Genomic DNA, 15,128 nt, shown 5'->3' on the forward strand with positions numbered 1-15,128 from the left:
ATCTGTGGACCTGGAAGGATTTGGAACCTTGGTGAGGGAAGTCCCTCAGGGTAGGAGAGGATATTCTAACAGAACAGACTGGAAACCTCAAATAGCAAAGAGGAGGGTTACCCAGAAGAGCTTCAGAGGAGACGTGAGCCTCATTCTGGACCACAGAGTGGCTCTGGGGCCCCAGTGCAAGGGAGGGAGGCCATGGACAGAGGGGCATGCAGGCATCCCGACATCTCTACGGCCTCAGCATCCCTAGACTTCGCTCCTGGGGGCAACAGTGTGATGTTAAGTGGCTCACTTCCCTTCTTTGGCTCTCAGCCCCCTCATTCATCAGAGTCCTCCTAAGAAAGCAGCGTGTGGCACTAGCACACTGATCTGCTGCATCCTGGGCCCACATAGGTCACCTCTTGGCCTGCCCAGTGCCAGCGGCTGCCTTGAGGACCACACAGCTCATGCGCAGAAACTGTGCTCACTGTGTCCCCAGGTGTCCTGCTCTGGGCCCTGGCCATGTCCTGTTTCCCCTAATCCCAAGGTCTCCAAACTGCCTGTGGTAGAAGAGGGATCCCAACTCAGGACTGACTTCTCCACTCTTCTAGGCCCCCTTTGAATTCGGGGACCCTTGGTCCATCCCAGGAAGCCGGTCTGTGCGTCCGTGGGTCCACGTGGCTCTGGCCTTCTCAGCACAGACGGGACCCAGTGTTGGCCCCATGTGCGGAACTGCAGGCCACACAGTGCCCACTCCTGCCCCCCAGCTGCTGGAGCTGCAGGCCATACCAGGGGCCCACGCCCTGGGCGGGTGCACAGGGCAGCCATTGTCTGCGCAGTGCCTGGCACCCTCTCGTTTGCATAGCCATGTGAAGAATGTGAGGGAGCAGGCTGGGGACGAGTCCCTGCAGAGCACCCCCCACCCCGCCCCCCTCCTGCGGGGGAAGAAGACTATGGGGGAGGTTGGGGGGTCGTCGGCAGCCAGACCCTGCTTTCCCCCAGTGCGGTCTGGGAAAGGCAGGTGGGCCGCTGGGGACAGAGGGGGCAGCCTGGGGCTGGCAGGAGTTAGAGCAGGATTGTGACATTCCCCTTGCGCCCACGCCCGCTGGAGCCCAGGGGCCAAACTGAACGTGAGGGGATTGCTAATGAGCTAGAGGAGAGTTAAATATTCCCCCGCTCTAGAGGGCTGAGCTGGGATGGGAGAGAGAAGGGGGAGGCCCCTGGGAGGGGCAGCCTGAACCCCAGGAATGTGCAGAGGCCACAGCTCCTGGCTCCCCATCAGGCTGTTCTGGAGCAGGGGGGCCAGGGCCCGGTTCCTCTAGCCCCAGCAGGAGCTGCTAAACCAGCCAGCAAAAGGATTAGTGGGGTTGAACAGTCTGCCTTCCCTCAGGCTGATGCCAGATGGTCAGCGCTATCTCCCACCTCCCTGGCCGGGACCCTTGCTGGCTGGCCACCAGGTCTGACCCAGCCTTGATGGGGTCCCTCTTCTGCCCCACTCAGATCTCAAACAGACCCCATAAGTGCATATTCCCTGGACTGGCCTCCCCTGCTTTTGATACATATGGTCCCCCAGAACCTGGGACCCCTCCTCCCTAACATCCATCCCTGTCTGGCCTCAGAGTCCTCTCCAAAAAGTTCTCCCTGATGTCTAACTCTAGTCTTACCTGCTGCAAAGTAGAATTCTATTTCTGTCCTACAGTCAGAGGACTGAAAACCCCAAGGGTCAGTTCAGCCATGCAGTAGCAAAATCCATTATCTTGGGGCTGGCGCTTGGGCAGGAACTAGAACTTTCGTGGTTCCTAAAGGGGGTTCCCTAGCAGGAAGGCCCTGAGGGCAAGCAGGGTCACCCCTCCCAGTCCCTCCCCTCTCTATCCCTGGGAGGTGGGGCAAGGGCACCCACCTGGACCACGGCTCCGCCCCCCGCCCCCAGGGGGCTGGCAGGAGCTCAGCTGGGGACCCTGTCCTGGCTTAGGCAGCTGCTGTGGGCGGGCCCCTGGCCTTTCCAGCCCCTGGGCCTCCCCCTGCATTCTAGAGCCCAGAGCCGCTGCCTTTGGCTCCGCTGCTCCTGCTGGACTAACACCTCTCCTTCTCAGCCTCTGGCCACTCACTGCTCCCCCGCCCTCCACCCAGCAGCTCCTTTCACCTGGCCATGACCCCTGTCCCCCTAGGGACCCTGGCTCAGCCCTGAGCCCTGGAACCTCCAGCCCCCTCCCCTGGGCCATGGCCAACTCAGGCCTCCAGCTCCTGGGCTACTTCCTGGCCCTGGGTGGCTGGGTGGGCATCATCGCCAGCACCGCCCTCCCGCAGTGGAAGCAGTCCTCCTACGCGGGTGACGCCATCATCACGGCCGTGGGCCTCTACGAAGGGCTCTGGATGTCCTGCGCCTCCCAGAGCACCGGGCAGGTGCAGTGCAAGCTCTATGACTCCCTGCTCGCCCTGGAAGGTAGGCCTCCATCTAGCTGGGTTGGGAAGGTGGGGTGCCGGGGAAGGGGAGGTCCAGAGCAAGCTCGCGCACAGGCTGCCGCCTGTATGGGGCTCCATTCTCCACCCCCGGCCCCCATGTGCTTTTGAAAACCTGGGCCCGCCTGGTGCTCCGTGGAGGGCAGGTACTCCAGGCTCCAGCCACCCTGGGCCCAGATCCCAGCTCTGCCACTGTCACCTTCAAGGAGTCGCCAAGCCTCTCTGTGTTCTAATGTCCTCATCTGTAGAGGGGAGCACTAAGACGTCACAGGACTGCAGAGGGTTAGACAAGATAGATGAGTGGCGGAGTGCCTGGCACTCGGGCTCCCCTCCACCCCCGCCCATGCTCTGTCTGCAGACACACTGTGACACACACCTTCACGCCAGGCTTGCCGTCTGAACAAGCACGCTCCATTTGGGTGTGCAACACACACACACACATGCGTGCCTATGCCCACAGGTTCTTGGGTACATAGGTCCTTCTCCTGGGGTGTGCATTTGAACTTGACAAGTTGGCTTGCAAACAGGCTCCACTGCAGCTCTAGCCCCGGCTCTGGGCTGACCCACCCACCCTCTGCCCAGGGCGGCGCAGGCCTGAGCCAGGCAGCTATCACAAGACACCCATCCAGGCAGGTCACCTGGTCTCCTTCAGGGACCTAGCTCCCCGGAGTGGCCTGCGGCCCAGGACTGAACTGCGCACAGGTGTCCAGCTGCCGTGGGTGACTCAGAGGGCAGAGGGGAAGGTGACCAGGAGCCAGAATGGCTGATGGGGAAAATGTCCCTTTCCGAGAGCCAGCTTGGGGCTGAGATGGGCCTTAGACGCCCTCACTCCCTCCTGCTGAATCTGCAAGGCCCCATTGCTTGGGAGGCCAAGCCCCAAAGGGAGTCTCACCGCCAGGGAGCAGCAGAGGAGAGAAGTCCTCCAAGTACCCTGGCAGGGCACACAACCCCTGAAGGAACCTGCAGGGAGAGTGAGCGGCGGGGAGGCAGGGGTGGAGGGTGTAGAGGGGAAGCTCATTCTCACAGCCTGTCCGCAGGGGCCCCTCACACCTGCTGCAGGTGGTCCTGGGAGGCGCTTCTGGCCCCTGCCCCAGCCCTTTCCCTGCCAGGCTGCTCACACCCGCCCGCTTCTCCCGGCGCCTGCTCAGTCCCCCTGCTCTGCTCTGCCCAGGTCACATCCAGTCAGCGCGGGCCCTGATGGTGGTGGCCGTGCTTCTGGGCTTTGTGGCCATGGTCCTCAGTGTGGTCGGCATGAAGTGCACTCGGGTTGGAGACAGCAACCCCATCGCCAAGGGCCGCATCGCCATCTCTGGGGGTGTCCTCTTCCTCCTGGCAGGTCAGTGTCCCTGGCTCCCTGTCCACCATCTCAGTCATGGCAGGTGGCCCCACTCTGGGTGGCCGGCCGGAGGCCAGAGCAGAGCTGAGTGCTCCCTCCTCCATCCTTAGGCCTCTGCACCTTGACAGCCGTCTCGTGGTATGCTACCCTAGTGACCCAGGAGTTCTTCAACCCCAGCACACCAGTCAATGCCAGGTGAGTGCCGGGGTGTGGCCTGGACCAGGAAAGGAGCTGCGCCTCCCACTCTGCTGCCTTTGTTTAGCAGGACACATGGGTGGGAGAAATGGGGGCGGGGTGGGGGGGAGCCACGGGTGCTGTCGGTGAGAAGGTCTCTGGAGTGGGGCGCCAGGCAGGGTGTGGCTGAATCCTCTGAGGGGGTGAGAGTCCTGTGGGGAACACCGCAGGAGCTCAGCAACCTGGATCTGCACTGAAATCCCAGCTCTGTGCATGCTGGTTGTGTGAAGGGCGAGTCCCTGTCCAACGGAGCTGGGACCCAAGGGCTCGGGAAGATGTTGCAGGGAGGACACAGCACAAGGCCGGCCCCGGACAGCACTCAGTGCACCCCTTGCTGTGACTCCTACCCAAGGCGGCAGGTGTCCTGGGCTGGGAGATGGCCATTGGACAAGTGGTCAGGGCAGATGTGGGGGGCCTTACAGCTAGAGGAAGATTTGGTTCCCCATCCTGGGTGGAAGGCAGCCAACAATCTGGGCTCTGGCACGCAGCACGGTGGGGCGAGAATATGACCAGGAAGGGGCAAAAGGTCTGGAGCAGGGCTTGGGGCCCCAAGGCTAGCAGTGCAGAGTAGGCTCCGGGACATTTAGGAGCTAGAATGGCCAGGACTAGGAAGGCCAAGGGCAGGAGGGCGGAATAGGAGGCTCGGTGAAGAGCCTGGACCCACCAGGCTCCACCCCACCTCTCAGCTATGCCAGAGCAGAGACTGGGACGGTCTCAACCCCAGACATACCAACAGACCTGGGGCCCTGGGCCTGAGGGAGAATGAGAAAAGACACCCAAGCTACTGCAATCAGGAGGGCTGCCTGGAGAAGGCAGAAGTGTGGCAGGGGAAGAAAAGGAGACCACAGGCATGGTGATCGCTCCCTGAGGTGGGCAGCTGTAGCCACAAAGATCTCCAACCAAGAGGCAGCTCAACTCAGAAACAGACTCCTCGCTGGCACCCCTCCCTACCCCTCCAGCACTCCCCCAAGACACCTGGTATGCAGGCCCTGTGCTGGGTCCTGGGGAAGTGGAAATCTGGTGCTGTCCACCCTCCAGGCACTGCCAAGGGAGCCAGGCTGAAGCCAGGAGCTGAAGGCCACCCAGGAGGCGTCAGCAGGAGGCACAGCAGGAGGGGTCAGGGAGAGCCCCTGGAGAGGGGGCCACTGAAGTGGGCCCTGAAGTCAGAGGAGCATAGGAGGCGCAGAAAGGGGACTTTCCAGGAGGGGGCGCCTCCAGCAAAGCATGGAGGCAGGGAGCTGGGGGCGGGGGTGGGAGGGTACCAGGCCGGGATGGGGGGGGGCGTGGCAAAGCCGTGTGGGAGTAGAGGCTGAGCCCGCTCGCTGCAGCACAAGGAGGGGAGCCCTGAGTGCCAGGGGAAGGGCCCGGTGTGCCCCCAGAAGACAGCGAGAAGCCTGGGCTGGGCGTTCTGTGGGCTGGAGGGGCACTGAGAGGAAGATAGCAGGGATTGCCCTGCTCCTCTCCACGGGATTCGGCAGCCCTCCTGGACCACCACCTCTGGCTGGGGGGGGGGGGGAGTGAAGGGGGAGGGAGGGGCCCAAATCTGCACGGAGCAGACCCACCCTGGGCCCTGGGTGGTGGTGATGGGCTGGCTGGAGGTCGGGAGGAGCGATGGGCACGCCCCAGAACTTCTCCGGAGAGACTGAGGAGGCTTGGGAGGCCCCCAGTCTCAGCTCCCCCTACCCTACACGACCCCTGCCCCCACGTAGGGATCACTGTGATGGGGCAGGCTCGCAGCGCCCCTACTCTACGCGACCCCTGCCCCCACGTGGGGATCGCTGTGATGGGGCAGGCTCGCAGCTCCCCCTCCCCTACACGACCCCTGCCCCCACGTGGGGATCGCTGTGACGGGGCAGGCTCGCAGCCACCCCTGATGCCGTCCCCCCTCCCCCTTGCAGGTACGAGTTTGGCTCAGCCCTATTCGTGGGCTGGGCATCCGCCGGCCTGGCCATGCTGGGGGGCTCCTTCCTGTGCTGCACGTGCCCGGAGCCTGAGAGGTCCAGCAGCAGCCCACAGCCTTACCGGCCCGGCCCCTCCGCTGCAGCCCGAGAGTACGTCTGAGCCTGAGCCCCGTCTCTGCCGGCCCCTGCGGCACCCCAGGCAGGGCCAGTAGGGGCACAGCACGCCCTGAGAGGACTCTGAGCAGCTTGTCCCCACACAAGCACCCACCCTGCGCTCTGAGACTAGACCCAGACACTCAGAGGGAGGCCGGAGGCAGGCCCCAGCCTGCAGGTGCACACGCGTGTCCCGGTTCGGGCATGGACCCATCTGCACAGCTCATGGGTACCAGCCCGTTTCCTGTCCAGGTGCCATCGCTTTCCTCCGGCGGCTTATTTACTTCCTGCAGGGCGACACAGGTATCTGCTCTGTGCTGGGCCCTGGGGACACAGCCACAAAGATGGCCATTGGTGCCCCATGCCCTGGTATGGCCAGAGCCTTTCCCCTCAGCAGGCCAACAGGCTGCTCACAGCAAGCCCAGGCAGGGGCCAGTGTGCGGGGATGAACATCCCCCTCACACACCAGGAAACAGGTTTGGGGGTACCGAGAGGCTTGGCCCCACCGTTCCTGAGTTCAGGTCTCAGGCTTTTCGTGGACGCCACCCCGCACGACTAGGCCAGCCTGCCCCCCGCCAGGAACGGGCCCCAAGAAGGGCCACTGTAGGCACCCGGGGCCAACTGCGCTGGTCAGTCCCTGCGTCTGGGCCTGCACCCCGCAGCCCCCGCCCCACCCCACTGCTCACCCCACTAACCAGCTCTCCTCTCTTTTGACTTTCAGACCAGTTGTTAAGTTGTCTGCCTCCGCCAAGGGCCCCCTGGGTGTGTAATGTCCGGGTTCCCACCTGACTCTGTCCCCCTGCCACACCTAGACCGTGTGTTCGGTATTTTTTGGAAAGAGAAGTGAACATCAGCCCCGAGTGTGGTGTCATTTGATGTGTCCCTGGTGTGACTACGGTGGGTCCTGGCTCAGAGAGGTCAGAGCTGGTCCCTGGGGTCTTCAGGAGTCAAGATGGGAAGACAGACCTGCAGAGTGAGTCACACCCACATCCAGGGTCAATCAGGGTTCCAGAAACTTCCCTAGCCTGACTCTTACCTCAGAGCTGGGGTGAGGGGACCCTGGAGGAGCTCACTACATGGAGAAGGACCTTAGGACCTTCCAGCCACGAAGACTGTCCCGGACAAGGTTGCAAGCCCCCTAATGCTGCCCCTTCTTCCACATCCACCCTGCCTCCTCTCCAGTCTGCCGAGCTCTCCCTCCCTCTCCCTGGATCTTGAGTAGAGAGGGGTGGCCTCAGGCTGTGGCCAGAGCCCCGCCCTAGGCAGAAGACTGAGGTCCAAACTGGAGGGGCTTTCGGTCTTGAAGTACAGATACCACCTTAGTCTAGAAGAAGAAGACATCCTCAGAGAGATGGAAGGAAAATTAACCTAGATCAGCACCTCTCCTCATGCTCGCCCGCCCCATGGGTCTCTGGCCCCTGACTGCCCTGTGTCTCCCATCTGGAAGGAGGCTACCGTAACTGTCCCCACCTTCCTCAGGCCCTCCTCAGCCGGCTCTGGCTGGCTGGCTTCCTCCAACACCTGTCTTGGGACCCCGGCTCTCACCAGCTCACTGAAGCCCAAGGAGGCAGCTGGGCCTTCCCTGCCCCCTCAGCATGGCTGGAAGGAGGTGCAGTCAGATAGGATGACTGTCCCACAAGCTCCCTGGGAGGTCGGGGTTGGGTGGAGGGGAGCGAGCTGCGGAGCCACTGTGGGATTATGGGCTCGGGCCCTGGCCTGGCAGCTGCTGCGCAGCCACGGGGCGCCTCAGGGGTGTCCGTGTCCTGTGGCCGGGCCAGCCGCTGGCTCCGGGGGTGGGACCCCGCATGGGTTTCCCGGAGCCCTGCCCCTCGAGCTCTGAGTGAGGACTACAGAGGAGTCTCTGTGGGGGACAGAAGCTGTGATGCAGCGTTTCTTGCCCCTAGGTGAGCTTTCAGATCACCCGCGGAGCTGGGGCCCAGGCTCCACAGGAGGGAATGGGCCTGGGGCCAACCCCGCCCCAGCTCAGGCCCTTCCTGAAGGACTGCGGTGTGTGGGCACCTCTGTGAGGCCTGCAGCTGGGGGCTGTTGGGCCGCATTTCTTGCCACTCTGCAGGAGTCTGGGAGGGAGGAAGGTAACTTCCTGAAGAGGTGAGCCGTGGAAAGAGCAGGGGAGGTCCATCTCCCTCTGCCTTTCCTGACACCAGGCTGCTCCATGAGGTTCCCACTTTCTCCCAGTACATAGCCACCTTTTTGCCAAAACAATTTTAAGGTTGACTTCTGTCACATACAGCCAGAAGAGCCCCACCAAATTTGCAACCGGGAAATTGAGAGTCTGGGTGAGGCACCAGCTGAGCAGGCTGGTGGGGAGGGGGAGATGTGGGGCCCAGAGCCTGGACCTCTGCTGGTCCCCCAGGACCTCCCTCCTGTCCCCAGCTGGGGATTTGGCCAACCTTGCAATCTGACCACAAAGCAGTTGGCCAGGACAATGTGTATTCTCTGGACGTTCAGGGTCCACCAGAGGCTTGGGATGTGGGAACACTTTGGGATAGAATGTGTTGGCTGTCCCCCATGGGTTTCGGGGACAGACTGCAAGAGAGACGAGCCCTGTGCCAGTGGGTGGGTCTGATGGCTGCAGGAACAAGCTTCCCTCTGGTCCTTCGTGGAGGGATGCCCTTTCTGCCTCTAACCAGGGCCCAGAGAGGGGCAGAGTGAGATCACTGCCTACAGCCCCACACACCAACAGCATAGCAGGAGGCTGGCCGTGGGAAGATGTCCAGGGGAAAATTGGAGGAGTTCAAGGCTGGAAGAGTTTGGGAAGTCTGATCCCCCAGGCCTCTCTTGAAGCAGCCGTTTTCAAATACCTACATCAAGGTCACCTGGGCTGCCAACGTGAGGCGGGGCCAACTTCCCAGGCCTTGGGACTGCCACTGTTTACTGTCCCAGCCTCGGGGGCTAGAGGACTGGGCAGGGACCCAGGAAGGGGGTCAAAGGGCACAATCCTCAAGCTTTTGCTGATGTTTATTAACAGAGAATGAAACTGGCCGGCCATAAAACACAGTTTGGGAAAGAAAATACCTGCGTTCTCAGCCAGGGAGGAGAAGCGTAGCATAGAAGTAGCTGTGCATACAGAAGGAGCTCAGCAGCAGGAGGTGCTCCTCAGAGGAGTGAGCTTGGGGCTGGGGAGGCAGGGACCAGACATCTTCCAGTCCCTGCCTCTGAGAATATGGATTGCACTGAGTAGTACATGGTGTCCAGAAGTTACGTTTTTGTGTTGTATGTATTATGAATTCTGTGTGATAACGATGCTGTGGTTTGCTTGTTTTTTAATCCCTGTTAGAGGAGCACACTGAAATGATAGAAGGCTGGATTTGCTTTAAAATGCTCTAAGAGGGGCACTGGGTGGCTCAGTGGGTTAAGCCTCTGCCTTAGGCTCAGGTCATGATCTCAGGGTCCTGGAATCGAGCCCCGCATTGAGCTCTCTGCTCAGTGGGGAGCCTGCTTCCCCCTCTCCCTTTGTCTGCCTCTCTGCCTACTTGTGATCTCTCTGTCAGATAAGTAAATAAAATCTTTAAAAATAAATAAAATGTTCTAAGAACGAAATGGTCAGGGGCAGGGGAAGTTTGGTAAATGCCAGCCATATGTAGGGGTTCCCTCTGTTCTCTGCGTTTGTGTGTAGGTTTGCAAATGAAAAAAAAAAAAAAAAGTTAAAAATGCCTGTAAGTTTTGCTGGCCGTGCCATGTAACCACCCCTCACTGACCACTGACTGGGACAGAGGGCATGAGCAATCTAGAGAGTCCTGCTACTTGGAAACTTGGTAGAAACATAGCCTGTCAGCCTCCCCCACCACACCGGGTAACACAGGCTCGACATTTTAAGGAGCTCTCCGGGTGATTGGTGTACACACACGAGTTTGGGAAACGCTGATCTAGGCTCGGGCAGGAAGAGCCGCGTGGTGCATTGTCTTCCTCCATCATTTGAATACCGGATGTAAGGAGGGCAGTTCAATGTATGATTTCGTCTAGAGTTGGCAAGATTACAGGAAGCCATGGCTACATGGGATCCGGGTGAAACTGGAAATGAAGAAAGATCATGCCCAAAGTAGTGCTTCCTGACTATCTCTCCTGCTGGGCACAGAAAAATAATATTTGGCTCAATTTATGAGTACATTACAGGCATTTTTTTGACGATGCTCTTGTTCAAAACAACTAAAAATGCCAGGGACAGGGTGAAGAATTCTTTACAGGCATCAAAGGAAAAGGCTGATACAACGCTCTGAAATCACCAAATTAACACCCAAGAAGCACTCCCTTTTGTCTACAAAGACCACATGGTGACCACAAAACTGAGTGGCCCGTGGCTGCCCAGGTCGAAGCTGAGTTACATATAAGGGGATTGAACAAATAAGTAAGATAAAGTTTCCACTGCCAGAGGATAGATTTACAAAGATGAAATGGGGAAGATTCAAATAAATCCTGGGATGTTGGATTGGAATTGGATGTATGTGGATGAACACCTGGCTTTTAATATATTTAGATGAATATTGAAATAGCTCTAGTTGTGTATGTCTATACATAGGTGTGTGATATACACACGTCCATACATCTAGGAGTTCTGCCTCTTAGAAAAGCCTAGAAGCAATGATAATCCAGTGGCGAGACCCTACCTTGATTTCTGAATACCATTCTCCATTAACAGGTACCAGGGCTCCATGGAGAAATGGCTGATCTGAAGGCTGAAAAGGGAAATAATAAGCCAGGAGCATCTTGATGTTCCAGAAAATAAGAAAGTGGTCAAGGAATAATGGAGACACAGCTAAAGGATACAGAAACCAGATTAAAGAGATTCCCACTCACTTTACTGGGACAATTTGCTATCAAAATAAATAGCCATGGATTCTAACTCAATGAATAAAATAAGAATCTGTTAGTTCATACTGATACAAATAATTAAATAAATGGGGGAGAAAAAAAGCTCTACAGTAAAATGGCAACTAATATAATTTATTAGTTAGTAAGTATAAAATATTTAACTTGACTGTAGTGAAACACCGAAGACATATCTTAATCAAGTGACAAGAGTTAACACCACCAGCAATGGGGCAAGTCAAAATTGTGTGTCCCTTGACATAATACACTGAGAGGAACACAGCATCATTTCTGTGACACTCCTGCTAAACGTGTACAAACTGAATGACTTATGACGAGACAAAAAAGTCCAAATGGAGGTTATTCTACAAAGTAACTGCCTGCACTCTTCAAAACTGTCCATGTTATGAAAGGCAAGAAAAGACTGACAAGACTGAAGAGATATTAGAGCTAAATGACACGAGTGATCCTGGATTGGATCCTGGACCTGTAAAAGACGTTCTTGTGGCATCTGGTGACAACTCAATAGTCTGTGGTTTCTATGGGTAGTACCGTTTCAAAGTTAATTCCCTGAATTTAATAGTTTCCGTGTAGTCTTGTAGGACAGTGTCCTTGTATTTTATTTTATAAGATTTTATTTATTTATTTGAGAGAGAGAGAGAGAGCATGAGAGGAGAGAGGTCAGCAGGAGAAGCAGGAGAAGCCGAGCAGGGAGCCCGATGTGGGACTCGATCCCAGGACCCTGGGATCATGACCTGAGCCAAAGGCAGACACTAATGAGTGAGATACCCAGGTGCCCATGACCATTTTTCCTGCTGTGAAATCAAAATGTCAGCTTTAATGTCATTCCTTTCAAAGTAATCCTTTCCCCCTAACTCCTCTCTTGTCTTCTAAAAATTGTGGTACCATTATCGATGTGTTTAAATGTGAATTTTTAATATAAGTTTTTCAGCTTCTTGACTCTTTCTTTTGGTGTCTTCTTCCTTCTAATCAGTTCTGGGTTAAGTCTCAGACATTCTCTCTCCAATCCTCTTTTCCTTCTTCTGTGCCTCCAATTATAGTCTGCTTGATTTTCTTACAATAGTCTCTTAGCTTTTCTTTTGTTTTCCAATTTTTAAATTCTTGGTACTTCATAATAAGTAGTTTCCTTCCACTACCTCCCAGTTAACTAATTTTATCTTTGGTTGTGTTTAATCAGCTTCCAAATACACCCATTGATTTCTTTGAGGTATTCTATTTTTCTGTTCTCAGATTCCCACCAGGTTGATTTAAAAAAATCTGCTGAGTTCATTATAGTTTCTGGTTCCCTTCTCTATTAGTTTGCTAGGACTGCCACAACAAAGTACCACAGACTGGGTTGCTGAAACAACAGAAATTTACTTCCTCACATCCCTAAAGGCTACAAGTCCAAGATCTGGGTGTCAGCAGAGTTAGTTTTATTCTGAGGCTTCTCTTCTGAGTTTATAGGAGGCTGTCTTCTTGTGGTGAGGTCCCTCAGCTGTGTGTCTGTCCATGTCCTAACTTTCTCTTTTTATAAGGACACCAGTCATATTGGAATAAGACCTCCTACAGTGACCTCATGTCATCTTAATCACCTCTTCAAATACCCTATGTACAAATAGTCGCATTCTGAGGGAGTGGAGGTTGGACTTAAAAATATGAATTCGGGTGGGAGAGTGACACAATTCAGCTCATAACACCTAGAATTTTCAAGTTCTTGAAAATTCAGGATAATTAGCATAAATGTATAAATTGCATAAATGTAACTGCAAACATAATTGCTTCACATTCTGTGTCTATTATCTTTGATATCTGGGGTTTCTGTGGGTCCTTTTTGTCTGTTTCAACCTTGTTCCTCATGGTTCCTTGTCTCCTTGTAAGTCTAGTTATCTCTGAATATGTGTCTGATATGGCTTCTGTAAAATATGTGTCATAATCATGTAAGGCCAAGGGTTACTTGCTTTAGCCTGTGCCTGGGGGCCCTAGCTATTCTCAATCACCTTTATCTAAGTTCAGGACTTGAGGTTTCTGGCTCCCCATGTGACTCCAAGTCAGGCTGCAATCTGTGTGAGGGTTGGGTTAGTTAGTTACCACGGCACAACCATTCCGGGTCCCCAAGCCTAACAGAGTTTACAAGGGCACCCACAATTGCTGGGGCTGGACTTTACAAGTTTTTCCCTCCATCCCTGTACAACTGCTTCTTCCAGGTCGACAAACACTTTCACATCAGCGCTCAGCACATTGTGTCAGAGGCAAGTACTTACTCACCTCTTCCAGATTTGCAAACATATCCAGGAAAGAAGTAACCCTTGAGCATCAGACTCAATTTTCTACATTATTCTCCTCTTCCTGGACCCAGCCTGGGACCCCTCAGTGTTTTGTTAATTTTAGAAAGATCCTAGAAAATATTTTGTCTAATGTTCTTAGCCGTTTTCAGTAGAAGAGTTGGACCAATATTACCCCCAAGTGGAAATCAAGAGTCATCTTTCCAAAGGTTATCATATAATTTGAGAGAATGTTTAAACCTTCTGATTTAAAGTAGAACATTTTTATTTCTTCTTCTGTATAAGTGACTGCTCAGGACCAATTCAAATTAACAAAAGAATTATTAGATGTTAAAATATTTACCAGAATTGGTGTAAAATTATATCACCGCATTTTTTTAAAAGTTTCAACATTTTCAAATATTTATCTTTTTTATTTGAGTAATCTCTACACCCAGTGTGGGGCTCAGACTCACAACCCCAAGATCAAGAATCACATGACCTTGCCAGACAGAAGCCAGACAGGAGCCCCTGAAAGTTTTTCATTAGTTAATTTTTGAAAAAGCAGCAGAGGAAGAGGGAGAAGCAGGCTGTCCGTTGGGCAGGGAGCCTAACTCGGGGCTCCATCCCAGGACCCTGAGATTTCAACCCAATCTGAAGGCAGATGTTTAACTAACTGAGCCACCCAGGTGCCCTGAAGTTTTTAATTTAAATATGCTTTCCAAAAATTATCTAATGAGAACATGAACCTTGTTATTTGACGTTTTTACAAAAATGGAAAAGACGATATACAGATGACAAAGCCTCATGAAATGGCCTTTAAATATCAGTTGTTTCCACTGGTTTTTCTTCTTTGGACAGGCCATCTAACTTCACCTTCTATAAAACTGACAATCACTGCAAGACCCTAAAATGTTTTATTTTCAATGTTCTCTTTCTTTCTTACATCTTTATTCGACGTTCTTCCCATCATTTTTTCCCCTAACTTTTAAAAAAGATTTTATTTATTTGATAGAGAAAGAGAGAGAGATCACAGGCAGAGAGGCAGGCAGAGAGGCAGGCAGAGAGAGAGGGGGGAAGCAGGCTCCCCGCCAAGCAGAGAGCCCGAGGCGGAGTTCAATCCCAGGACCCTGAAATCATGACCTGAGCCGAAGGCAGAGGCCTAACCCACGGAGCCACCCAGGCGCCCCCTCCAATTTTTTTTTTTTAAATGTTATTTATTTGTCAGAGAGAGTGAGCACAGGCAGACAGAGTGGCAGGCAGAGGCAGAGGGAGAAGCAGGCTCCCCACTGAGCAAGGAGCCCAATGTGGGACTCGATCCAAGGACACCGGGATCATGACCTGAGTTGAAGGCAGACACCCAACCAACTGAGCCACCCAGGCGTCCCCCCAATTTTTTTAATGTGATAAAATACATATAAAATTTACCACCTTAACCACTTTAAAGCACACAGTTCCATGACATTAAGTACATTAATATTGCTATGCAACCGTTCAGTGTCAGTCATCTCCAGAATTCTCTCCTTACAAAACTGAAACTCTGTATCTCTGTAACTCCCCACTTCTGCCAGTCTCTTCTCTGTGCCTGGTTAGACTAATCTCAGTACCTCACATTAGTGGAATCATACAGAATTTATTTTTGTGACATAGGAGGTTGGGAGATCTGGCCACCAGGAGGGGCTGCTATTTTGAACCGTGGTCAGGGAAGGCTTTTCTAGTTAAAGCCCTGAAAGAACTGAAAGAGAAAGCCATTTGTTTAACAGGGGAAACTGTCTTCCCATCAAAAGGCAGCTTATGAGGTTGGAGTAAACCAGGGGTAGAGCAGAGCAAACGGGAGACAGATGGGGGTTCTCGGTGAAGCTTCCCGAAGGATGCTGGCTTCTGCCCCAGTGAGACTGGAAGCCTCTGGAGGCTTCTGCTCAAGTGACCCCAGCCCTTATATTGAAAACTGACCGCGGGGAGGTGGAGGATACAAAG

The 15,128-nt window shown here is 54.4% G+C and overlaps 1 protein-coding gene across 1 annotated transcript; it reads left to right on the top strand.

The window, feature by feature from the left end:
- Positions 1-1,892: 1,892 nt before the first annotated feature.
- CLDN19 (claudin 19) lies at positions 1,893-6,940 on the top strand. Its single transcript, XM_032303420.1, has 5 exons — positions 1,893-2,419; positions 3,608-3,772; positions 3,883-3,967; positions 5,905-6,057; positions 6,782-6,940. Exons 1-5 carry the CDS (start codon positions 2,197-2,199, stop codon positions 6,828-6,830), a joined length of 675 nt encoding a protein of 224 aa, XP_032159311.1. The 5' UTR covers positions 1,893-2,196; the 3' UTR covers positions 6,831-6,940.
- Positions 6,941-15,128: the final 8,188 nt, after the last annotated feature.

The sequence above is a fragment of the Mustela erminea genome, chromosome 10, assembly GCF_009829155.1.
Source record: "Mustela erminea isolate mMusErm1 chromosome 10, mMusErm1.Pri, whole genome shotgun sequence".
NCBI classification, from domain to species: Eukaryota; Metazoa; Chordata; class Mammalia; order Carnivora; family Mustelidae; genus Mustela; species Mustela erminea.

Bases quoted from the DNA above. Each gene is read 5' to 3' on its own strand.
- CLDN19 (XM_032303420.1), top strand. From the start codon at position 2,197: ATGGCCAACTCAGGCCTCCAGCTCCTGGGCTACTTCCTGGCCCTGGGT. The intron at 3,773-3,882 runs GTCAGTGTCCCT...CTCCATCCTTAG, and splicing joins TGTCCTCTTCCTCCTGGCAG to GCCTCTGCACCTTGACAGCC. The intron at 6,058-6,781 runs GTACGTCTGAGC...TTTGACTTTCAG, and splicing joins CCCTCCGCTGCAGCCCGAGA to ACCAGTTGTTAAGTTGTCTG.